The 24,957-nt window shown below is 42.9% G+C and overlaps 1 protein-coding gene across 1 annotated transcript; it reads left to right on the top strand.

Annotated features, from left to right (window-relative positions):
• Positions 1–22,845: 22,845 nt before the first annotated feature.
• Positions 22,846–23,274, top strand: LOC137834185 (uncharacterized). The gene has a single exon (XM_068642247.1). The coding sequence runs from the start codon at positions 22,846–22,848 to the stop codon at positions 23,272–23,274; it is 429 nt and encodes a 142-aa protein (XP_068498348.1).
• Positions 23,275–24,957: the final 1,683 nt, after the last annotated feature.

Here is a 24,957-nt window from a genome sequence, read left to right as displayed (position 1 = left end):
TGTCCGTGGGTTGTAATCCATTTGTAGAGCTAGTTCAGGTTTTTCCCGTTTGTTTATTTCAGGTGATTGCTTCATTGTATCCCTACTTGTATTCAGTATTTATTCACAATAAAAAAAAGTTAGTGATATTAATTATATATTCACTCCTCTGCTTCTATGTCGTTTGTTACGCCAATCAATGCTAAACGTTGTTTTGATGCTGCTTCTATCTTTCATACCATGTAGTGTAATTTCATTCTTCAAGAGAACATTCCATTGCAAACTATGATGAGTCATGGAAGGCTCACTGACTTTTATAATAATCATTTTTAAAATTCTATTTGTTTATTGATAGGGTATAGTACATATATTTAAGTAATTGTTTCTTCCTGCACTTTCATGTGTTTGTCACCGCCATACTTTGTCAAAATATGTCTTTTAGTAAAAAAAATACTAAAAAAATTCATTTGGGATACATAATGCAAAAGTTTTTTTTATTAAGAAATAATTCTAGATCATGAAATTCGGAACACATTTTTAAAAAAATACATTTTTTTCAAAAAATACATTTTTTCAAAAAATACTTTTGGATTCTATCAATCTAAAAAATTTCCTAGATCATAAATTGATTTACAAATTACATATCTATCTGGAATAATTTTTTTTTAAAAAAAAACACGTTTTGAGTTATATAATCTAAAATATATTTCTTTTGCATTAATCTAAATATTTTATTATATTCGGGAACAAGTTCTGGATTCAGAACACAAACATTTTAATTAATTTCGAATGGTGTAATTTAGAGTCATTGGATTACACAAACTGAAATATAATAGAGTCATTAGAGTCATTGCCAAGAAGTGTTGTATGTTCTTGAGGGGATCAAGATCAACATTCTTGGAGTGGTGTGGTGTTTTCCAAGGAGTGGTGTGTGTTCATGAGGGGTTCAAGATCGTGTAGTTTGTAATCTGTGATTGATTACATAGTGAATTCTCAGTGGTGTCTGAGGACTGGATCTAGTTCAAGTGTTGAGTGAACCAGTATATGCATTCTGTGGGAATCTCTCTATCCTTACACTATTTAAATTGCTTTAAATCTGTTTTGATAAAACTGCTGATAAAACAACCAGTTATTTCGTAAAAACAACAGGTTGATTTTCTGCATCAAGCTTAAAACAATTTTATATTTGGCTGGAGAGTTTTTCCATTGATTAATTCTTCATAGCCTTTCACTCTACCTTAAATACTTGCAAAAATATTTTAAAAACAATTCACCCCCTCTTGTTTTAGCCCTCTAATTCTAACAGTTCGGACACGAATTCATCCGACAAGGCTATGCTTTCATCTTTGATATCTTCAAGAAACTTGTGATATTCGTTATTTGGATTTTGATGTCTTTGCCTTTGATCATCTCCTAGCGGGTAGTAGTTTCTGATCACGAACCTTTGTCTGACGATGTCTTCGGCAGTGTATTTGAGGATAAGAGAATCCCAAATATCTTTTGCTTCCTTATACGAAGCATACACATCGAACAGATCGTTAGATAACAAACTAAGTAAGGTGTGACGACATACCTTATTTGCATGGATCCAATCATCAACTTGTTTGCAGCCGTGGGGAGTTGTAAGTGCAAAAGCAACTTCGTACATGTCCAATAGGGTGGACACACGTTCTTGCCAATGTTGGAAATTTTGACCGGTGCGGATTTCAATTTCGAGACATCCAGAAATGGTTTTGCAAAAATAGTTTGTGTGCAGAAATAACATTGAGGTTTTGGAGCAGCGTTGTTGTTGTTGTCCGTATTTTCAGCCATAAGTTTTGTTCCTGTCGGTTGACCAAATACGTCTACGTGCGTCTACGTCACTCTCACGCCAGAATCCCTTCGCTCGCACGTGCTTTCCCTTTGATTGAATGCATGAAAACACAAAGACAAATGACGCCCTAGAGGTCGTTTGCACTACGATGCTCAAGTCAATCTTAGGGTTAGGAAATACCACAACTCTTTACATGAAATTGTAACTGGTGTATAAGCGGCGCAAATGAATAGCGTACCTTACTAAGTTGTTACTCCTATATAACCTAGCGCATGGGGTTCCCTAACTAGAGTGCAACTTCTGACGGGTGACCACCTGGATGCCTCCTCGTGCACCTGATCTCTTGGGTCACCCGCCTTGGGAGCGCCCTTGCTGTCATGTTCATGCATGCAGCCACCCCTGGAACATGGACCTCGAAGGTCGTATCTTTCTAGTGGCTCTATACTCTGTTACGCCTGAACGTGTCATCCACTCCACACGCATGGACTCTCTGACCTAGGCTCTTCCCTTACTGATAACTGTGTGTGGTCTGGGATCCACCTCTCGTGGCCCAGATTGTTGTCGATCCCCGAGACCGACCTCTCCGAACTGCTAGTGGCACGTCGGTACATCTTGGTGACCGATGCTGACCACTCTTTGGTTCCTGGCGCACGTGCCTCGCGACACGACCCATGCGCTCGTGGGACCTGTTTACGTGGCCCAACATTACTATTGGTCAACGACGCCCGAGGACTGGTCGGTACACAAGCCCCCAGTCTCGAGCTGTAACTGTCAGTGAAGAGACTAAGTTCTTGCCCTGACGACCTATGTGGCCCTATGTGACAGGACGTGAATAGTGCAGCAAAGTGACGTCTCCTGAGCCTGTCTTAACTGCGCACACTGTTTTGATCAACGGCCAGGGCTTAACGTCGCTTACGCTCTTGTTTACGTTAAATATTCGAAAAACGCACGCGTCCATCACTGTTCCATCATTTGTGAAACATCCTTGATTGCTTCGTCTCTTCCCGAGCGTCTCGCATTTCCCTACAAATTCTAGAACCTTCATCCTACCTGATCAAAGGTACGAACTTTAACTGCTGATCGCACTTATCTATCGATTGATGCTTGATAATCGCCTAAGGCGTTTAAACCCCTTGCATTTTAAGCTTTCCCTATTTTCTCTCCGTTCCTTTTTCCTGGATCCCTTCGAGGGTGGGTTCCATGAGTTAGGGTTTAAGAAACCCAGGACCCTCGAGAACGATTCCCGTTATCGTACTGTTACCCGTGCGTTCTGGATTCCTAACCTCTTGTATTTTGAAATTGTACGCAGGAATGTGCTAAATGAGGAAAAACGGCCAAGTTGGCTGGTATCCTTACTCACCGTCAAGGGATGTCTGGGGCACGAGCACCTCTACCCTTACGCCCTGCCTCTGCCACTACTACGCCCTCGCCTACTCCCTCCACTCTTGAGGTCGCGGTTCCTCTTGCCGCCGCCCAAGCATCTCCCGCCCATTCCCTTACGAGAGAAAGGTAGTGGAGATCGAATCTAATAGGACTCCGCTGAAGGGCCAGTCTTTAAAAGGCTCAGGTCTACGACGGCGACGACCTCCAATTCCTCCATTGCCGGTCACCCCGGCATTGCCCCCGAGACCGAATGACAAGACCTCCCTCATCCCCTGACCTCTTCACGCTGAAGACGGTGGGACGAGTGCTACTACAGCTCCAACTCCCTCGAACTGCCCGTTGTCCTGCAACACCCCTCAAAGGCTTCCAACTAGAGATGACGGTGGACTCGGATGAAACCGCTACGATGGAAGCTGGGCCTCAACTTTGGGGCTCTTCTTGCTCAGTCCAATGCCCTCATAACTAGGCCTAAGGCGAGGTGGCGCTGGTAGAGGCAAAGGCTAAGGAAGAAACGACCATGTTGCTCGTTCGTTTGCTACCCGCGAACCGTACTAAAGCAGGAGTTGGCTAGCCTCCGCCAATCTGAAAAGGATCTCTCAAAACAACTTCATGACAAGTGCCAAGAGCTGTCGAGTTGGAGGCCAAAATTCTGCCCCTGCGAATCCGGGTCATTGAGTTGGAAGAGGCAGCTGAGGCATCCAGGGACGATACAGCGATGTTTCCACACGCCTCTCCCTGGGCGTGGCACCCCAGAACACTGATCGCCTCGGTGTTTTCAGACACCCTGGGGACGAAACGACATTACCCCCGGTGGGCCTCTCCTCAGGTGTGGGCACCCAGCGCGCAGAGATAACGGCAAAGTTGCTTAGGTGTTTAGACACCCCATGGACGATACGGCGCTGCTATAAGAAGCCTCTCCACGGGCGTGGGCACCAGAAGCGTGACTTTGTCCCAAGTGTTAGACACGCTGAGGACGATACGACCTCGCGTTCAGCAGGTCTCTCCTCGAGCGTGGACACACGGTACAGTTTAGATAAATCCTCCCTCGCCCTCGAGCGACGTCGAGGCCCCAGAAGAACAGATAAGTCCTCCTCGTCTTCGAGCGAAGTTGAGGCCATAGAAGAGATCAAGTTCTCCCTCGCCCTGAGCGATGTCGAGGCCAGAAAAGAGATGAGACCCCTTTTCATCTTAAGCAATGATAAAGCCAACAATGCCTTTGGCAGTAAGTGCCTGGGGAATCAAGACAAGTAAGTAAAGAGCAAGTTGAAAACGTTTATAGGTCCATAAGGCAAGAGAAAGTCGAAGAGCAAGAAGAGGAAGAAGCATAAAAACACGAGTCATCAGAGACAAGAAAAATACGCGAAGTTAAATCCTCTTTTGCCCCTGGGCAATGACGAGGCAGGCGACGCCTTCATGAGGAAGATTCCTCGCAGATACGAAGGCCAAATGAAGTTCTAAGTGAAAAGATCAGGAGAAGGGTATGCATCGCGACTCATAAAGGAAGAGTAAGAGAGAAGGTCACGTGCTACCTAAAGAGTTAAAATCAAACGCGGTGAAGAGATGTATCGAAGGTAACACACTCGATATAGTAAAGAAAGCAGAGGCAGATGAAGTGCAAGAGAAGCTAAAAGCATATTCAAAGACGTGTAAAATAAAGGCTCGAATAACATTTAAACAGGGTCAAGAGTCAGAATTACAAGTGGTTCAAATGTTGGAAAACACAAATTTACAAGGAAAATGAAGATCAATAAAAGCAGTTCAATCTCCAAGGTCGAGGGCCACCACCCTCCCATCGACGATCTAGTTGTCGGGGTCGCAGTTGGAGGTATTGATCTCTAGTTTTCGCACGTGGCTTGGGCCAGAGCTTCTTTAAATCCCTCCTCGAAGTGCCAGTCATGCCATCGAGCAGTTCTTTGTTTGGATTTCTCCAACTCTTCAATCTTGGAGTCCTTGGCGGCCAACTGCTTGTCCAGAAACTCCTTCTCCACCTGAAGCTTGCTTACATCAGCTTGGAGCTTGCCATTCTCAGCTTGGAGAAGGTTGAAAGCTTCGATCCTCGCAGCTAGCTCCCTTCAGTCTTCCCAAGCTTTTCTCCCGGTCAACACAGTGGGCTTCAAGTTTTTCTGTTGTGCCTCAGAAGCCTTTGCCGCATCTTCAAGATCCGCAACCTTCACTCGGGGGGCACGACTTGGTTAAGGAGTTCAGCATGCGTCTGCCCCACCTCGTGTAGTCGCTTGTTAGCCTTCTCCTTGGACTTTTGGGCCACCCTTCAAGGAGACTTTGTAGGCCTCCTCTTGACCTTCCCAGTGGCGTGCCAACCTCTCCTTCTCCCCTTTCAGGGAGGCGACCTCTTTCTCTAGCGCTTGGAGGTTGGAGGCTTCGATGGCTTTGGCCTTCGCTTGTTCGCGCCAGGTACTGGCACAAGCCATGAAGGCGCCAATGTAATAGAACACGCCCTCGTTTTTGGGCCCTTCAGCTTGGCCGCGCGGAGACATCCTATCCAGGTAACCCCCCAGCGAGTCTTGCATTGGAGGAGGGAGTTCTGGAACAGGTGGTGGGGTAGAGGTAGGCTCAATCTCAATCCCACCCTCCAAGGCCGAAGGTTGAGGGGTGAGTTGGCCCTCGGAGGGTGTTCCCTAAGAGATTCAGCTCCGGAGGAAGAAGAAATGGCGGAGGTTGCAGCCTGAGAAGCAGCTTGGGTGGTCCTTCTTCTTTTGAAGACCTGCCCTCCAGCAAAGTCTTCCTCGTCATCAGAAGGTACAACTACCACCCTTTTACCCTTGTCAAGGAGGGTTGGCGCGGCAGCGGCTTCAGCCAGCGCAAGAGGCATGGCAGCTATAGAGGGTGGTGAGTGTGGGGGGTGGTTTGGAGAGGATATAGGTGGAGGAGGCGATGTTGTAGGTGGGTTTTGAAGGTGAAGGCTAAGGGGAGTAGGGGCAGTCTCGGAGGTTGGAGGTTGGGAATCCCCAACCCCTTTCGCCGAAGTCTCGCCTTTGGACTTCAAGATTTGGGCGAGCCTCAACCTTCGTTGTTTGTCCATCTTTGAACCTGCACCAAGAAGATAAATGCAGTAGGGGTTAGGCACAAGTTAAGTTACTATACAAAGAAGGGCAGATAAGTCATACACTAAGTAAGAACATGCAAAAGCAGTGAATAGGAGGTTATAAAGGTGGCTCTTATACTTATGTATTTCGCGAGGGCCTCGCATTGTACTCAAGGCTTATCAAGGTAGAGGTGTTGAAGGCCCCCACGCTGGCCAGAATTCGGCAAGCCTCTCGATCAGTCAAGGGCAGCTCATCAAGGGACTTAGGGTTGGTGAGCTTGACTTTCTCCACCCAGGTCAAGGGGAAGCCGTCGAGGGCGGTGTGGTCGTAGTCAGAGCAGCATACTCTGAAGAATTTGCCCTTCCACCCCTTGAAGGACTGTTGAAACAGTTCAGGAGGACCCTTCCAGATATGCTGCTAAAGCTCACCCAGAGGCTTTTCCCTTGCTTCTTCACTTCGAAGAAATGAAGGAAGATGTCGACGGAGGGGGCGTGTCCGAAGAACCCGCATAGAATGTCGAACGCTTTGACGAAAGCCCAGCTATTGGGATGTAGCTGGGCTGGGGCAACATTAATTTCCGTGAGGAGTTCCCTTTCGAACCTCAAGAAGGGCAGGCGCATCCCAATGCGTTTGAAGACCACCTGGTAGAAAAAGAAGAAAGGGACCCCATTGTTGGCCCTCTCATCTCCACACACAGGCTCGCCTGGGATGCAGGGGAGCACGGTAATATCTTCATCGTGCCTCCTAGCGAAGGCACGGTGTTGATAGACTCCTGACCCTTTGATGTGATCTTTCCAATCTTTCATGGAGGTTAGGGTGGAGCTCTCTTCGAGCAGCTCATCGGGAGCCCAGGTGTAAAGGGCCTTATAGTTGGTTCTTGGGGGTGGTGGATTGGCGGTTGTTTTCGTACGCGCCATAGGATTGATGAAAAATCTGAAGAGGAAGGAAAAAGCAAAGGCTTAGCAAGGAAAAGTTCGAAGAGGCAAATGGGAAGAAACCCTAGAAAAACCCTACCCACGCGAGAAAAGAAGAACGGGGGGAACGAAGAAGCGAGTAGAACACAGAAATGCAGAAAATATAAACAGTCCCAGGCGGTTATAAGAACAATACAGTAAAGAGAAGGAGCCACTGAAGGAGAAAAACCATACCTTTTGAGTATCGGGGTGGTTGAAGATTGAGAATGTGAAGGAGAGAATGAAGGTTGCAGAGAACGTTTTGGAGAGAAGGTGAACAGTAGAGAGAATGTGAAAGGGTGAATGAACAGTGCCTTGAGCGCGCGTTTTTGAAAGGTTATAACGTTAACCTGAAGAAGCGCTAGCGGCACTCATCCCAGCCGTAGGATCATGCCACGTGTCAAGAGATTAACGAGCAACTTAAAACGTCACATCTTCAGCACAGAGAATGTCACGTCAGCAGCGCAGAGAATGTCACGTCAACTGCTCAAGGGTCACGTCAGCAGGAATGCCACGTGGATGATAGGGCGAGGCCTTAGTCTTTTTGCTGAAACAAGTGTCAGCTCAAGACTGGGGGCTTGTGTACCGTCCTGTCCCCGGGCATTGACCAAAGACAAAGTCAAAGTCAAAGTCAAACATATGGTGGGACCCATCCAGGGAGCCCAGGGAAGAAAGTCAATAGGTTGACCGCTTAAGGCGTCGCCAAGATGGGGCGTCGCTAGGTGTAGGCGTCGCTAGATGTAGGCGTCGCCATGATAAGGCATCGACGGTGTCACCCCCCGATACCCATGGGTAGGAAAGACCGTGGAGGGGGCGACACCACGAGAGGCCTCAATACCTCAGAACACTAATAAGAGAAGAGAAAGGTGGCTTCAAGGCCATATTCCCAGTACCAGTGAGGAGTAACCTGACTTGTGAAGTACCCACGCCACCTCTAGGAGACCCCTAGGACAGATACAACACATGAGAGGGCCACGCTCAAGGGCGAACCATGTGCGTGGTATGAGAGGAAGGTTGATGGAAGAGGCCCAAGCACAAGCCCACATCAAGCCCACCAAAGGGTAGATTTGGGCCAACCATAGAGTTATGGCCAAGAGGATCCAAGAAGACGTTCTTTTACATGTTCAAATGCCATAAACTCTAGTGTAGAGTAGACTTTAATTTCTTGTCAAATTAGCATAGGAACTTTATTTGTAATTTCTTAGAATTAATTTTGGCACCTAAAACACCAACCTAGGTAAACTTAGAGTTTCTAAAAAACCTCTAAATTTACCAAGGCCGGTCTAGAAAGCCATGGAGGGGGTGAGCATAAAACTAGACACACCCCTCCCCATGTGCTCATTTGTGCACCATGTGCCATGTGCACCCATATGCTTCACATTTACATTTCATTGGCTAGCATTAGGGTTGCATTATGGTCCTCCTTAGCCTATAAAAGGAGGAGCCTACACCTTGTATTTTCAAGTTTATTGTGAGTAAAGTTATGCTGCCATTTTGTGCCAAGCTTTGCTTCTCCCTAGAATTCTAGACTTTAAACTTCATCTCCTTCACCTCTCCTTGGGTTGGCCGAACCTGATGGCATTTTCATGAAGTTCTTCTTGAATCAATGTAGAGTATGGGGCGGAAGCAATGTATGAGAGTGAGCAGATCCTCCTAAGAGTGGTGTTGATCTTGTAGGTGCATGATAAGTGTGGGTATTGGGTGGTTCGGCCAGCCCAAGGGAAAAGATGAAGGAATTGAAGTTTAGAGCCTAGATTCTAGGGAGAAGCAAAGTTGAGCACAAATGGGCAGCATAACTTTACTCACAATAAACTTGAAATACAAGGTGTAGGCTCCTCCTTTTATAGACTAAGGAGGACCATAATGCAACCCTAATGCTAGCCAAATGAAATGTAAATGTGAAGCACATGGGTGCACATGGCACATGGGTGCACAAATGAGCACATGGGGAGGGGTGTGTCTAGTTTTTATGCTCACCCCCTCCATGGGCTTTCTAGACCGACCTTGGTAAATTTAGAGGTTTTTTAGAAACTCTAAGTTTACCTAGGTTGGTGTTTTAGGTGCCAAAATTAATTCTAAGAAATTACAAATAAAGTTCCTATGCTAATTTTGACAAGAAATTAAGTCTACTCTACACTAGAGTTTATGGCATTTGAACATGTAAAAGAACGTCTTCTTGGATCCTCTTGGCCATAACTCTATGGTTGGCCCAATCTACCCTTTGGTGGGCTTGCATGTGGGCTTGTGCTTGGGCCTCTTCCATCATCCCCTCCCTCTTGAAAAGGATTTGTCCTCAATCCATTGCTTCTTCTCTTCATGGCTAGGGGAATGGATGTGGCTGGATGGTGTCCATCATCTCCTCCTTCTTGAGAAGATCTATCCTCAGATCTACAGACTTGATCTCGGATAGCAACCTTTTGCTTCGCCAAAGCTTGTCCTCTGGATCAAACGTCCACCTATAGAAATAATCAAATAAGGCATAGGTGTTAGTTTGCAAATTAATTTTACTAGGTTGCCATTTTTGTTTTTCTTTTGGTTTTGGCAACCTTGGACAAAGTTTCACTTTTAATGGTTGTGTGTGGTCTCTAATCATCTTATGTATTTTAAAATGTTCATTTGTGGTTACTTTCTCTTTAGGCATAAATCCTATAGATGATGGTAACAACTTAAAAGGAGAAAGATGATTGAACCCACACATAACTTTAAAAGTAGAAATATAAGTAGTTTTGTGAACTACTTTATGGTATGTTTGCTCACCTCTAGAGTTGTGTGTGCACTTCATGATTATTCTAGGCATAGTAGAAAGAGCTAGATTTTCAATATATTTTGACCATGCGTTTGAGGATGATAAGAATTTAAAGTGTGCAATTTAGTTGCAAGTTTTCCAAGGAAATCCTCAAATCATGGTTTGCAAAATTTGGAACTCTATTAAACACTATGCTTGAAGATAAACCATGAAGATGTATCACTTCTCTAGAGAAGAGTTTATCCATAACCATGAAGATTGAATCACAACCTTTTGTTGTCCTAGGGAGTTTTAATATGAAATTTATATCTTCCCAAGGATCATTTGCAAAAGGTGAAGGAGTATAGAGTTTATGAGACATTGCCTTGGGCGTAGTTTGAAAACAAGAATTGTACCTAAGGTAATGTCTTTGAACTTCTTTTCTCATGGGGGACAAAAGTTTTCCTTTTAAAAGCTCTAGAGTTTTATCAACTCTAATTTGTCCCATGAGTTCTCCTTCATGAAGACTCTTTCTCTTATGTGTAAGGATAGTCTCGTTGTGACAACCATTGTTTATAAGGATTTGTACACTTTGCAATGGTTGTCTCAATAAGACATGACAAGTTTCTTTAGGCCCTACTTCACATAAAAATTTGTTTTTGTAGATGCTTATAAAAACTTGACATTCACTTGGTGATATCCTAGCACATATGAGAAATAATCTATTTCATTTTTATCTATGCAAGCTTCTTTTAAGACTCTTCTTTTTCACTTAGGCTTGCAAGTGTTCCTTTACAAAAGGTAAGGCTTTGAGGTTGTTCAGCAAGACACATATTTTCAAAGGTATTTTTAAATCTTTGGTCTTGTTGAATGACCTTGTGGGAAGGAACACTCTTCTCCCACGCCTTTTGTTCTTCAAGGGTCTTCTCATGCTTTTCTTTTCTTCTTTTTCTTTAGCTTCCCTTTCGACTTCCCCTCTTTCTTTTGTATTTTCTTTCCTTTCTTTCTTTATGGGAAGCAAACATTTTTTCTACCCTCATTTCCCAATCTAGGCAAGCTTCTATATTTTCTTTTCCATGGAAATGGGGTTGTTCTACCCTAACCTCTCTTGGGTTTTTCTTGTTCTTTTCTATCTCCTCTATGTCTTCTAGGGGGTGCTTGATAATAATCATTTACTCTAATGCTTCCCTCCCCAAAAGGATCATGATCTTTAGAGATATATGCATGAGAAGGTAATTTTTTTAGAATGCGAGACTTCTATCCTTTGCTTTAGTCAAACATTAAGTTTAGTTCTCACTCTCCAATTGTCTATATGCAATTGATTGCACAGTTTGTGAAACTTCTTTCAAAAGAGTTTTTAAAGATTTTAATTCACTTCCAATAGACTTTGTAGAATGAGGAAGAAGAAGACATGGCTAAAGCTTGTGTATACAAGTATTTTACCTTGGAAACTTAGGAAAGTCAAAGAAGGTAGTTTTTCAGGTAAGGGAGGTGAGTCACAAAGGACTACTTAAATACCAAGCCTTTGCTTAGCCAAAAACTATCCCTCAATGTCTTCACACAAACTTTTTCTTAGTAAACCACTTAGACACAATTAAGTTGAGAAATCAAATTTTCAATGAAAGAAACAATGCAAGCTACTAATCAACAAAGCTAGTCGGTTTAACACAAATTTAACAAAACTAACCATGCAAGCGTAGCTATGAAAACAAAAGAGAAGCAATTACAAACAAGTAACAATTACTAATCAGAATGCTATACTATTCGGCCTAGGTGAGGCTTCTTGGACACTTTGAGCCCTTGAAGACACACTCACCGTCTAAACGTAATTAACAAGGTAATTAACAATAACCAAGTTGCAAAGGAAATAAGAGAACTCCCTTTGTTGATCCTCTTTTGGTTAGTGCACTTTCTTGTTGTCTTTGCTTGTTGATCTTCCAACTGTTTGTAGTGTTTATTTCAAGAATGCTTGTTTCGGCTTTGGCCTTGTCTTCTCCTTAGAATGATGGTCCCTTTAATTCTCCCAATTTCCAGCACCTAGCAAAGGGCTAAACCTTAACCAAATCAAGTTCCCATTCACATAAGCACCAAAGAAGAATTAAATTCCAGCACCCAATTAGAGGTCAAAGACAAAAGCAAGAAACAAATTTAATTGAATAAAACAGTACCACCAAAAGGATTTAGATTGTGACAATAGAAAGAGAGTCAAGTATTAAAGCAAACATAAAGGTACTCAATTAAAGGTTGGCACACAAAAGAATTCCTAAAGAAAGCACTAGATTAGTGACCAATAAAAAAAAACAGCACCACTGGAAAATGTTGTGGGCCAGAAACGTGTTTGTTCCCCGATTTATGCTGAGCTGTATTTTTAATTTGGCTCTGAAATTTGTTATGCAGATATTCAGGATCTTATCTAAAATCTGGCTTGGATCACTCAAAACGAATGCACCATTTTGTTTTAATAAATTTTGCAAATTTGGTGTTCGGTTAGGCCAGCTGGAGCGCTTCAGATTTGCACTCTGATTTTAAAAGATTTTCATTTTTTTTTCTGTTGCTTCTTTGACCTAATTCTTTTTTTGTCCTTTCTATAACACTTTAAACTTGCATTTTCCAGAGATTCAAAATTTTCCTATGGGTTGGAAATATTTTTCTGGGTTAAACAGCCAAAACAGAGAAGGTGAAACAGGGGAATCTGAAAACTGGAAACAAAAACAGCAAGATACCAAAGTTTAGACACAATGGAAATTTGTGAATAGATTGTGTAGGATCTAAACACATATGAACTCAAACTAAGAATTAAAAAGGCACAAAGGAGCAAAGAACAGCAGATTCAAGCAAATAAGAGACCCAAAATCAAGAACAATTAAGCCAAATAAAAGGACTACTATGAATTGTTGACAATATGGATGAACATGACTTGACAAAACATGTATAGATTCAGAAAATAAAGACTCAAAGCATAATATGAACCAAATAATGAAAGCAATAAAGACTCAAAGCCTAAAGAAAATAGCAACACAAAGGTGTATGGATCCTATCACAAATTGCACAAGAACTTGTTCAAGATCAAATGAACAAGAGTGCTTCGGTTGGATCTTCCACAAAGCACACCAAGAACAAATTAAAATGTAAAAACAGCAGACAAGTAAGGAAAGTAATGACAATATGAAATAAAGAAGAACTAAAATTGAAAGACAAGGAGCTACTCATCTTGAAGAACCAAAGCTCATGATACCAATGATGGCATTTTCATGAAGTTCTTCTTGAATCAATGTAGAGTATGGGCGGAAGCAATGTATGAGAGTGAGCAAGATCCTCCTAAGAGTGGTGTTGATCTTGTAGGTGCATGATAAGTGTGAGTATTGGGTGGTTCGGCCAGCCCAAGGAAAAGATGAAGGAATTGAAGTTTAGAGCCTAGGATTCTAGGGAGAAGCAAAGTTGAGCACAATGGGCAGCATAACTTACTCACAATAAACTTGAAAATACAAGGTGTAGGCTCCTCCTTTATAGGCTAGGAGGACCATATGCAACCCTAATGCTAGCCAAATGAAATGTAATGTGAAGCACATGGGTGCACATGGCACATGGGTGCACAATGAGCACATGGGGAGGGGTGTGTCTAGTTTTTATGCTCACCCCTTCCATGGGCTTTCTAGACCGACCTTGGTAATTTAGAGGTTTTTTTAGAAACTCTAAGTTTACCTAGGTTGGTGTTTTAGGTGCCAAAATTAATTCTAAGAAAATTACAATAAAGTTCCTATGCTAATTTTGACAAGAAATTAAAGTCTACTCTACACTAGAGTTTATGGCATTTGAACATGTAAAAGAACGTTTTCTTGGATCCTCTTGGCCATACTCTATGGTTGGCCCAATCTACCTTTGGTGGGCTTGCATGTGGGCTTGTGCTTGGGCCTCTTCCATCAGAACCTCCCTAGCTTCATACATATCATGCACCTTCAAGATCACACCACTTTAGGAGGATCTTGCTCCACACCTTCACAGCTTCGCACCACTTTTTCTTACATGATTCAAAGACCTTCATGAAATCCATCATTTGGTATCATGACTATGGTTCTTCAGATGAGTTGCTTTTGGTCGTTCATTTTTAGTTCTTCTTTCCTTTCATGTTGTTCATTTATTTTCCATAATTGTCTTGCTGTTTTTACATTTTAATTGTTTTGGTGTGCTTTGTGGAAGATCCAACCGAAGCACTTTGTTCAATTTGATCTTGAACAAGTTTTGTGCAATTGTGATAGGATTCCATACCTTTGAGTTGCTATTTTCTTTTAGAGCTTATTTCGATCTTAATATGTTTTGTCAAGTCATGTTCATCCATATTGTCAACAATTCATAGTAGTCTTTTTATTTGGCTTGATTGTTTCTTGATTTGGTCTCTTTAATTGCTTGAATTGCTGTTCTTGATCTTTTGGTGCCTTTTAATTTTAGTTTGAGTTCATATTGTGTTTATTTCCTACACATTCTATTTCACAAATTTCCATTGGTGTCTAAACTTTGGTATCTTGCTGTTTTTGTTTCCAGTTTTCAGAATCCCCTGTTTCAGATTTTCTGTGCTGACTGTTTTGATCCAGAAAAATATTTACACTTATAGGAAAATTTTGATTCTCTGGAATTTGCAAGTTTGAAGTGTTATAGAAAGGAAAAAAAAAGAATTAGTCCAAAAGAAGCAACAGAAAAAAAATGATAAATCTTTTAAAATCAGTGTGCAAATCTGAGGCGCTACAGCTGGCGTAACTGAACACCAAAATTGCAAAATTTATTAAAAAAAATTGGTGCATGCGTTTTGAGTGATTCCAAAGCCAGATTTTAGCTAAGATCTTGAATATCTTGCATATCAAATTTCAGAGTCATATCTTAAAAACACAGCTCAGCATAAATTGGGGAAAAACACGTTTCTGGCCCACAACATTTTCCAGTGGTGCTGTTTTTTTATTTGGTCATCTAATTCTAGTGCTATTCTTAGGATTCTTTTGTGTGCCTACCTTTATTTTGGTACCTACCTTTATTTTGGTACCTTTTATTTGTTTGCTTAATATTTCTTGGACCTCTTTCTAGTTGTCATAATCTAACTCCTTTTGGTGGTACTGTTTTATTCAATTAAATTGTTTCTTGCTTTTTGTTCTTTGACCTCTAATTTGGGTGGTGAAATTTATTCTCCTTTGGTGCTTATGTGAATGGAAACTTGACTTGGTTAAGGTTTAGCCCTTTGATAGGTGCTGGAAATTGGAGAATCAAGACCTTCATTCTAAGGGGAAGACAAAGACAAAGCCGAAGCAAACTTTCTCAAAACACTACACACATTTGGAGGGCTAACAAGCAAAGACAACAAGGAAGTGCACTTACCAAAAAGAGGATCAACAATGGGAATTTTCTTAATTTCCTTACAACTTAATTTTTGTTAATTACCTCTTAATTACGTTTTAGACGGTGAGTGTTTCTTCAAGGGCTCAAAGTGTCCAAGAAGCCTCACCTAGGGCCGACTAGTATAGAATTCTTAATTAGCAATTGTTAATTGTTTGTAATTGCCTTTTCTTTTGCTTAGTTAGTGACGCTTTGCATGGTTATTTTGTTAAGTTTGTGTTAAACCGACTAGCTTTGTTGATTAGTAGCTTGCATTGTTTTCTTTCTTTGAAAATTTGATTTCTCAACTTAATTGTGTTCTAAGTGGTTTACTAAGAGAAAGTTTTGTTTTGGCTAAGGCAAAGGCTTGGTATTTAAGTAGTCCTTTGTGACTCACCTCCCTTACCTGGAAAACTACCTTCTTTGACTTTCCTAAGTTTTCTCAAGGTAAAATACTTGTATACACAAAGCTTTAGCCATGTCTTCTTCTTCTCATTCTACAAAGTCTATTGGAAGTGAATTAAAATCTTTAAAAACTCTTTTGAAAGAAGTTTCACAAACTGTGCAATCAATTGCTTATAGACAATTGGAGAGTGAGACTAAACTTAATGTTTTGACTAAAGCAAAGGATGAGAAGTCTCACATTCTAAAAAAATTACCTTCTCATGCATATATCTCTAAAGATCATGATTCTTTTGGGAGGGAAGCATTAGAGTAAATTATTATTATCAAGCACCCCCTAGAAGACATAGAAGAGATAGAAAAGAACAAGAAAACCCAAGAGGGGTTAGGGTAGACCAACCCCATTTCCATGGAAAAGAAAATATAGAAGCTTGCGTAGATTGGGAAATGAGGGTAGAAAAATTGTTTGCTTCCCATAAAGAAAGAAAGGAAAGAAAAACACAAAAGAAGAGAGGGGAAGTCGAAAGGGAAACTAAAGAAAAAGAAAAGCATGAGAAGACCCTTGAAGAATAAAAGGCGTGGGAGAAGAGTGTTCCTTCCCACAAGGTCATTCAACAAGACCAAAGATTTAAAAATACCTTTGAAAATATGTGTCTTGTTGAACAACCTCAAAGCCTTACCTTTTGTAAAGGAACACTTGCAAGCCTAAGTGAAAAAGAAGAGTCTTTAAAAGAAGCTTGCATAGATAAAAATGAAATAGATTATTTCTCATATGTGTTAGGATATCACCAAGTGAATGTCAAGTTTTTTATAAGCATCTACAAAAACAATTTTTTATGTGAAGTAGTGCCTAAAGAAACTTGTCATGTCTTATTGAGACAACCATTGCAAGTGTACAAATCCTTATAAACAATGGTTGTCACAACGAACTATCCTTACACATAAGAGAAAAAGTCTTCATGAAGGAGAACTCATGGGACAAATTAGAGTTGATAAAACTCTAGAGCTTTTAAAAGGAAAACTTTTGTCCCCCATGAGAAAAGAAGTTCAAAGACATTACCTTAGGTACAATTCTTGTTTTCAAACTACGCCCAAGGCAATGTCTCATAAACTCTATACTCCTCACCTTTTGCAAATGATCCTTGGGAAGATATAAAATTTCATATTAAAACTCCCTAGGACAACAAAAGGTTGTGATTCAATCTTCATGGTTATGGATAAACTCTTCTCTAGAGAAGTGATACATCATCATGGTTTATCTTCAAGCATATGTTGAATAGAGTTCCAAATTTCGCAAACCATGATTTGAGGATTTCCTTTGGAAAACTTGCAACTAAATTGCACACTTTAAATTCTTATCATCCTCAAACGCATGGTCAAAAATATTTGAAAATCTAGCTCTTTCTACTATGCCTAGAATAATCATGAAGTGCACACACAACTCTAGAGGTGAGCAAACATACCATAAAGTAGTTCACAAAATGATCCGATCGGTCATCGGTAGTCGATGATGTCAGCATCAGAGAACCACGTGGACCACTCGCAGGGTGACACGTGGACCAGGTGGCAAAGAGGTCAGGGGGACGATCGCCAAGAAAGGTGATCGGTGGTCAGTAACCAAGTGACCACCAACAGATCAGGCGACAGAGAGGTCGGGGGACAGATCATCCAGAATGGTGATCGGTGGTCAGTAGCCAAGTGGCCACCAACAGACCAGTTCTCAGACTAACGCCTGAAGGCAGAACGCAAGAAACAGATAAACACTGATCAGTCATCGGGGTAGTGTCATCGGGGTCTCGTGTTACACGCAGTTAAACTGGGAATGAGGTTCCCAGCGAGAGCGTTACGCATGGATCTCGCATGAGCACACCTCAGGGAATCATGCACGAGAGTGGCCTGAGGGAACTAGTAAACCAGTCAGTGGTTGATGGTTCCCTCAACCCATTACGTGCATGGCATCGTGAAGGCTAAGCTGTATACGCAGGGAGCAACGTTTGGTGAGTGTGCCTAGACCAGCCACACCCGACGTTCTCCCAAGAGTATGCGATCTGCCCAGATAAGAGAAACATCCTAAGTTACTCCGCAAGGGCGTAACTTAGGCACACAAAGAGAAGCACTAGAGCCCTTCCAGTAAGTGACACGTGTGTGGTTAGATGTGAGTTGCAGGCCTCCACGTGTCATCATCTGAGAGGGGTGCGGTCCAGACAAAAGAGCACTCCGTACCACTAAAGGTACAGACAGGCGCAGCCAAGCGCAGAGACGCGCAGACATGCACAGACTCTCACGCTCCCCACTGCTAATTCTGAGGGTACGCTTTCTCTGAAAAGCATAACAGGGTTCTGACACATGCCAGAAAAGCATAACAGAATCCTGCTATGCCCAGAAGCAGGGAAAGAGAGATAAAAGAGAGAATCAGGGTGAGAGTGAGGGGAGACGAAAAACAGAGTGCAAGAGTTCTCACACACACGCTACTAGTTTTCTAGTCTTTGGTGGTTCTGTGGACTAACTTGATCGTCGGAGTGCAAACAGCCGCTAGAGGCGCCGTCTGTGTGTTTTGCAGGTCACGTTTGGAGAAGCAAGAGAAGGTTCTGAGGGTGATTCTGCAGAAGACACAGTCGCGTAGACAGGGCAGAGAGTGCTACGAAGCGATTCCTCCACATTCGAGTTGCCGGCAGGATCAGTTCGGCAATCTTAATTTTCAGCTGGTTGTTCTTCCTTTGTTCTTGATTCTGTTCGGTGCTTTTAATTTTCCAGCATTTCTATTCTGTATTCTTGCCTTTTGTTTCATTTTGATCGGTTCATTTCAGTTTTATTCCATTTTCTTCGGTGCATTTGCTTTTCTTTCCAATTTAATCGGTTCAATTTGACAATAATTGGAACTTCCAAATGAGTTTGGGTTTTGGTACTAGTTTTGGTGAGTTCTTGTTCATAGAACCTTGATCCAATTCTATGATAAAGTGCCTATCTCATATCCAACTCAAGATGATTCCTAAGAATGTCAAGAATCATTCAAAGTGTGCTATTGGAATCACATCATGTGGTATCTAGAGTTTAGGTGTGTTCTTGTTTAATTTTTGAGTTGTGTTGCACTTTAATTTCAAGAGCTCTTTAATTTCTTGCAATTTACGTTTCTGTTTTAGGCTTATTTGAGTTTTCTTGCTGTTTTCTTTATGTTGCCTATCATATGTTTGAGTATTTTCCTTTTTGAATCCATACAAGTTTTGTCTTAGTCTTGTTTTTCCATAATTGTCATTACTTCTTGTAGTACTTTTATTGAATTTTTTGTTTCTTGCTTTGGTGTCATATAATTTTTTTTCTGAGTTTGATATTTGATCCTTTGTGCATTTTCTGTTTTAGATTGAGTTCATGCTTGTATTTTAAACCTATACAAGTTCCTATACATCATTTTCCATTATGTCTTTGCTAGTTCATAATTTTGTTTTTCATTCCTATTAGGATTCCTCTGTTTTCTGAAACCTGCTTACTGTTTTTCCTTATTGCAATTGATTTACTCACTGGAAAATTCTGAAATTCTGGATTTGTGTTCTTCAAAGTGTTAGAAAAGAGTAGAAAAAAAGAAGTACTCAAAAATTCAAAGTACACAAAAAATGATAAATAAAATACAAAAAGTGTACAATTTTGCCGAAAAAAATACGCTAATCTGGCAGCGATTTTGAAAAATTTATCTCAATTAATTGGCTTACTGTTTTTAAGTGATTCCAGTGCCATTTTTGAGCTAAGATCTTGAAGTTTGTGTGGTTAAAATTTCATAATCCAGTTCGCTTTATATCGTTCCAGTTAAATCAGTGAACATCAAGCACAGTTTGCATAAAAAAATATTTTCCAGTAGCTAATTTTTGTTTTCTTCATCTACTCTAGTGCTTTTCTTCATCAAGCACAAGTATTCTTTTGTGTGCCTACTTTCTCATTGAGTTCCTTATTTTTCTTGCTTGTCTTTTGTTCATTAATCTTTGAGTTTGTCACACATCTAGTATTCCTTTTGTTCTAGCCTTTCATTGCTTATACTTTTTCTTGTTTGTCTTTATTGCTTCATTGGTTTTGTTATGGTAGGCTTTGAGATTGGTGTGCCTTGCTTTGACATATTTCATTTGAGGATTCCAAGACCTCAAGATCAGATTGGTGCAGGGAGATTATTTCTTTGAGAGTGACCTCTTTTTCTGGCCAAATTTACTTCGGCAATTTGGGTGCCAAATTCATTTTTTTTGCTAACTTTGTTTCTTGACTTGTTTGCTGTTTTTGTGTGTTTGATGTTTTCATTTGCAAATGGTTGGCTATTCAAGTGGTGCATCTTACAAACAAAATTCTCCTTCCAAAGCTTCGGTCCTTGGAGAATTGCATGAAGCTCAACGCACCATTACGCGTTTGGAAGAGAAATTGCAAAAGATGGAGGTGCAACAAGCTAGGCCATCTCACTCTATCCATGATGAGCATCATTCACATAGACCTTCAACAAGAGGTTCTTCAAATGACATAGGCCGTGAAAAGGAACATAGAAGAAGGAAGCCTCACCATCATTCTCAAGAAGAGAGCTATAACCGTGACCAAAGATATCACCAAGTGTTCAACATTTCTTGTGCCAAAGTCCCTAGTTTTAATGGTGATAGTCATCCTAATGTGTATTTAGATTGGGAGGCTAAGGTTGACCATTATTTTTTATCCTGCCTGTTGACCAGAATGCGAGAGCCTTGCCTCGTCAAAGGTAGCTTCCTCTGGATCGACTTTGCACCGTGCTAGCTTCCGTCCTTCACCTTGATTCACCTCAAGAACCTGCAAAAGACAGAACGGCGCCGCTGCGGCCGATTGCGCTCCGACGCTCAAGTCAGCGACTGAACCACCAAAATACTAAGAGAAAACTAAGAACTTCAGGAACTGTGCAGTGTTCTCTCCCAGCGTACTCAAGTTCTCGCAAGCGTAAAAGAAGTATTCTAAAACGCGCGTACCTCAAGAAGTTCGTTAGGATCCCTCATATACCTGTGCGCTTTCTCTCTCCTGACAATTACAAATCTGGACACGTGGCTCGCATCCAGCTGTACACGTGTCATCATCTGGAGCATCCTTGACTTGAGCGTCACTTCTTACTCTTCAGGTTGTTTGACTAAGTTACCTATGCAGGAAGCAACTCAGTGTATAGCTGCCTTGGAGCGCGATCTCTTCTGTGTGGCGAGTACGGGTGTCATCATACACACCTTCCCTGTGGTCTCGCCGGCTGCCATTATATTCTACTTTACTTACTTCACTGTGCATGCTCGGGTAAGCTGTTCCCCGACCTCAACCTCTGGCCAGCTAGGGAATGACCATCTGACGACTTCATCCTTTGCTTCGAAAGCCTAGAACAAGCCTAGATGTCCTCCTGTCGGCGATCTCCGATCGCCTTGTCGCCTGGGTTCACATCCGGCGACTACGACACAAACTTGGTGACTGCCGGTTTAGGTATTCTAGAGATCGGGGCACGCCAACTTAATGACTGGCGACTACACGAGCCTCCCGACTTCCTTCCCTTCTGCCAGCCAGGTGTCCCGTTCAACACGCCTATATTATAGCTTGCTGCCACATCATCTATTCCGACTACCTGGGCGGTACACAAGCCCCCCAGTCTTAAGCGAAGACTTGTCCAGCGAAAAGACTAAGAGGTCACATCACTGCCGACCTACGTGGCGCTGGCACGGAATTCCAAACGTTCGTACCCTCTGCTTTTCTGACGCTCCCCCAAACCCCTCTTTCCAATCACTCGACACGTGGCTTCATCAACGGTCATCTTCAGCTGTCGTTTGCGCTTCCAAAAACGTTTGAAAAACCCTTAAACCCTTTCATTTCTACTGTTTCATCATCTCTCTGCATTCTCAAAAGCTCCGAGTTTTCTCTGCGAACCCACGACGCTCCTCAACTCTCTCAATCTCCAACTCCCTTCAACACTTATCTGATCGTTGAAAGGTACCTCTTTTATTTCCTCTGTTGATACTTGCTGCATCTTAATCGATTCGCATCATCCATTATCTGTCTGGTGCATACGCTGTGGGTTGCTTCCTCCTCTTCTTCCCTCCCGTAACTTAGGGCTTCGTCTTCCATTACATTCGTCACAACGAACTCCCGTTCGTTCGTTCTCCATTCTTCGTCCACAATCGAGTCGTTCTCTGTAACCTTTCTTCATTCCTTTTCCTTTTTCCTTTGCAGTTCCTGCGATGGCTCGCACGAAAATCACCGCGAACCCTCCTCCTCCATCGCGAAACCCTCCACCCCTAGCGCATAACCTACCACGAGCATCTGGTGCTCCTTCTACCCAGGCTGAGAGGCCTGAAACTTCTCACTCCAATCTCGCTCAGGCAACTCCACCAGTCGTCGGAGGAGCCTCCATTCCCACACAAGACTACAAGAAGCTCTACCCGTGGGCCACCTCAGCTTTGTTGAAAGAAACCTCTTCCATAAACACAGAGTTGGGCGTGCACCGACTAAGGAAAGGGGACCAATCCGAGCTTTCATTCCATAAGGAGCATGACAGCAAAATGGTCGTGCTGCCTTGCGATCCGGATGAACCGATCTGCGCCGACAATAAAGCGAACAATGGCGAGCTGTTCTGCTTCCTCTACGCGACATTCTTCAAGAAGGGGTCCTCCTTCAACCACCTCGATTGCTGGAGCCGCACCAGGTGGGGATGAAGGTGCCCACAAGTTGCCGATACTCATAACCGAGTCCCCCACTTCACCACCACGCCAGGAAGCCCCCCTCGCTCTACCAACTCAAGAGGGTGGTGGTGAAAGTCAGCACCAGGCTCCTTCAGCACCTCCACCAACAGCAGCTGCAAACCTTCCCCCCTTGGTCAAAGAAGTCTGGGGGCCCTTCACAGCTAAGCTAAAGATGATGGCAGAGGACCTCCCCTCAATCATAACAAAGGCTGTGAAAAGCTCAAACAAAAAGCTTCAGGACGAGATCTCAACACTCTAGGAGGAGAATCACCTGATAAGGATTGAGGCAGAGCAACTGTCTTGCAATCTGATGATGGCAGAGGTCGATCACTCAAGGGTGGAGGACGCCATGAGTGTTGAGCTAAGGGTTGCGCGCAAGGAGGCCTCCGATCTGCCCCAGAAACTGCACCTCCTGGCTCAAGAGAAAATCGAGCTGGAGAGTAAGCTGGTTCCCTACAGGCTCAAGGTGGCCAACTTGGAGGCATCGATGAAAGCGGATGCAGCCAAGGTAGAGAACCTTGAAAAAAGGTCGGCTCATCGGGAGGTTCTCCATGGAAAGGTCGAGAAGGAGAGGGACGACGCCGTGGATGAGCTCGCCAAGGCTCGAGAGGAAAACAAGAAAATTGTTGCAGAGCTGGCCCAGGCGCGGGACGAAGGCAAAAAGGTTGCTGAAGACCTTGCTCAAGCTCGTGGGGAAACCGAAGAACTGAAGAAACGAGCTGATGAGCTGAAGCAGCAAACCGAGGAGCTCAGGCAACAAACTGAAGAACTCGAGCAAAGCTCCGCCCAAGTCCTTGCCGCCGGATTCGACGCCGCCCTGGAGCAAGTCGCTTGTCAGTACCCTGAGCTCGACCTTTCCATGGTGTCGATATGCAATGAAGTGGTGGATGGGAAGATCGTGCCTTCTGAAGATTAATCGTCTTCCTCCATCACTTATTTCCTAAGATTTAATGCTTGTTTCTTTTTGCACAATCTTTACTTGTAATTTTCTTTCCTTTGTATTTGAACTGGTACAGCTTCTATTATAACTTTTTCCGCTTTTGCACCTCGTCTCTCTATTTGCTTCGCTTTTCCTTTTTAACCTTCGTCTGCTTTCTCCCTCGCTGTATGGTCGATTAACTCATCTTGTACAACTCACTTTAAACAAATCAACTTAGCGATTCCTTTGGTTCAACCGCTTACTCACTGCTTCAAACTCGAGCAAGCTATCAATCTTATACCAACTCATCAACTGTTAACTCAAAGTGAAAACTCGAGCAACTTATTATTCTTCAAGCGATGACATTTACTATAACTTGCTAACTTAAGGCAATTAGCTACTTACTAGGCAGCAGGTTTCAACTCAAACTGGTATTTCAATACAGTTTACCTGATCTGCCTGGCAAGGTTAACCCTTACTTCTGACACCGCCTTCCTCTGATCGCCATAGGGTTCTGGCGATGTAAGCTCCCTTTGCCTTCATAACTTGGCTATTGTTCCCTCATCTTGGGGGTAGAGGCGTCTTTCGGATCCTGCTCTACTTCCTTGAGTTTCGGAACAAAAAGCCGGATAGCGAGGTGTTCTTTTCGAACCTACCTTAGCTATCCTTTAACCTTCTTCCACCCTTCACACCATACCTAAACTCGTTCAAGACGAGAAGGACTTTATCTTGCCTGAACTCGCTCGACGGCGAGAAGAACTTTATCTTGCCTGAACTCGCTCGACGGCGAGAAGGACTTTATCTTGCCTCAACTCGCTCGACGGCGAGAAGGACTTTATCTTGCCTGAATTCGCTCGACGGCGAGAAGGACTTTATCTGGCCTGAACTCGCTCGACGGCGAGAAGGACTTTATCTGGCCTGAACTCGCTCGACGGCGAGAAGGACTTTATCTCTTTCTCGCCTGCACTCGCTTGAGGGCGAGGAGGTCTTTTACTCTTTCTGGTGCCTCCGATCGTCGAAAGATGATGAGGACTTTAAAACGTTAATTATGCTGCCGATCGACGAAAAACGATGGGGACTTAAAAACTTTAACTGAGAGCATGTACTTTCCCTACAAACTTCCAACACAAACATGCATGCAAACTCAAAGAACTTAAGCTTGAAAACTCTTCTTTTATTGGGTGGCCTCATTAAAAACCTTCCTTAGGGAAAAAAGAGTGCCCCCTTTAAACTGTTTTAACAGAAAGCTTGCAGATATCTTCGTGTTTGATTTTACTTACAAAGCTTTAACTATAATATAACTTGAGGTGTGTGGCGTTCCAAGTGCGAGGAATCGCCCCTCCTTCCAATGTCTCTAGGCGGTACGCGCCGTTCCCGAGCGCCTCGGTTATTCTGAACGGTCCTGTCCACTTAGGCGACAACTTGTTTTCCATCTCGTACTGGTGGGCCTTCCTCATCACCAGGTCGCCCTCTTTAAACTACCTTCACATCACCTTCGAGTTGTATCTTCGTTCGATCCTCCTTTTCACTGCCTCGGCTTTTACTCTCGCCTCCTCCCTGACCTCATCCAGCAAATCTAGATTCAACCTTCTTTCTTCATTCGAGTGTTCCGCTACAAAGTGCTGGAATCTCGGCGAGCTCTCCTAGATTTCCACTGGAATCATTGCGTCGCATCCATAT

Source organism: Phaseolus vulgaris, chromosome 5 (genome assembly GCF_000499845.2).
Source record: "Phaseolus vulgaris cultivar G19833 chromosome 5, P. vulgaris v2.0, whole genome shotgun sequence".
In the NCBI taxonomy this organism is placed as follows: domain Eukaryota; kingdom Viridiplantae; phylum Streptophyta; class Magnoliopsida; order Fabales; family Fabaceae; genus Phaseolus; species Phaseolus vulgaris.
This window is presented reverse-complemented; position numbering and strand designations above follow the sequence as displayed.

What these genes read in the sequence shown, in the direction of transcription:
- LOC137834185 (XM_068642247.1), top strand. Translation starts at nt 22,846, where the DNA reads ATGAAAGCGGATGCAGCCAAGGTAGAGAACCTTGAAAAAAGGTCGGCT.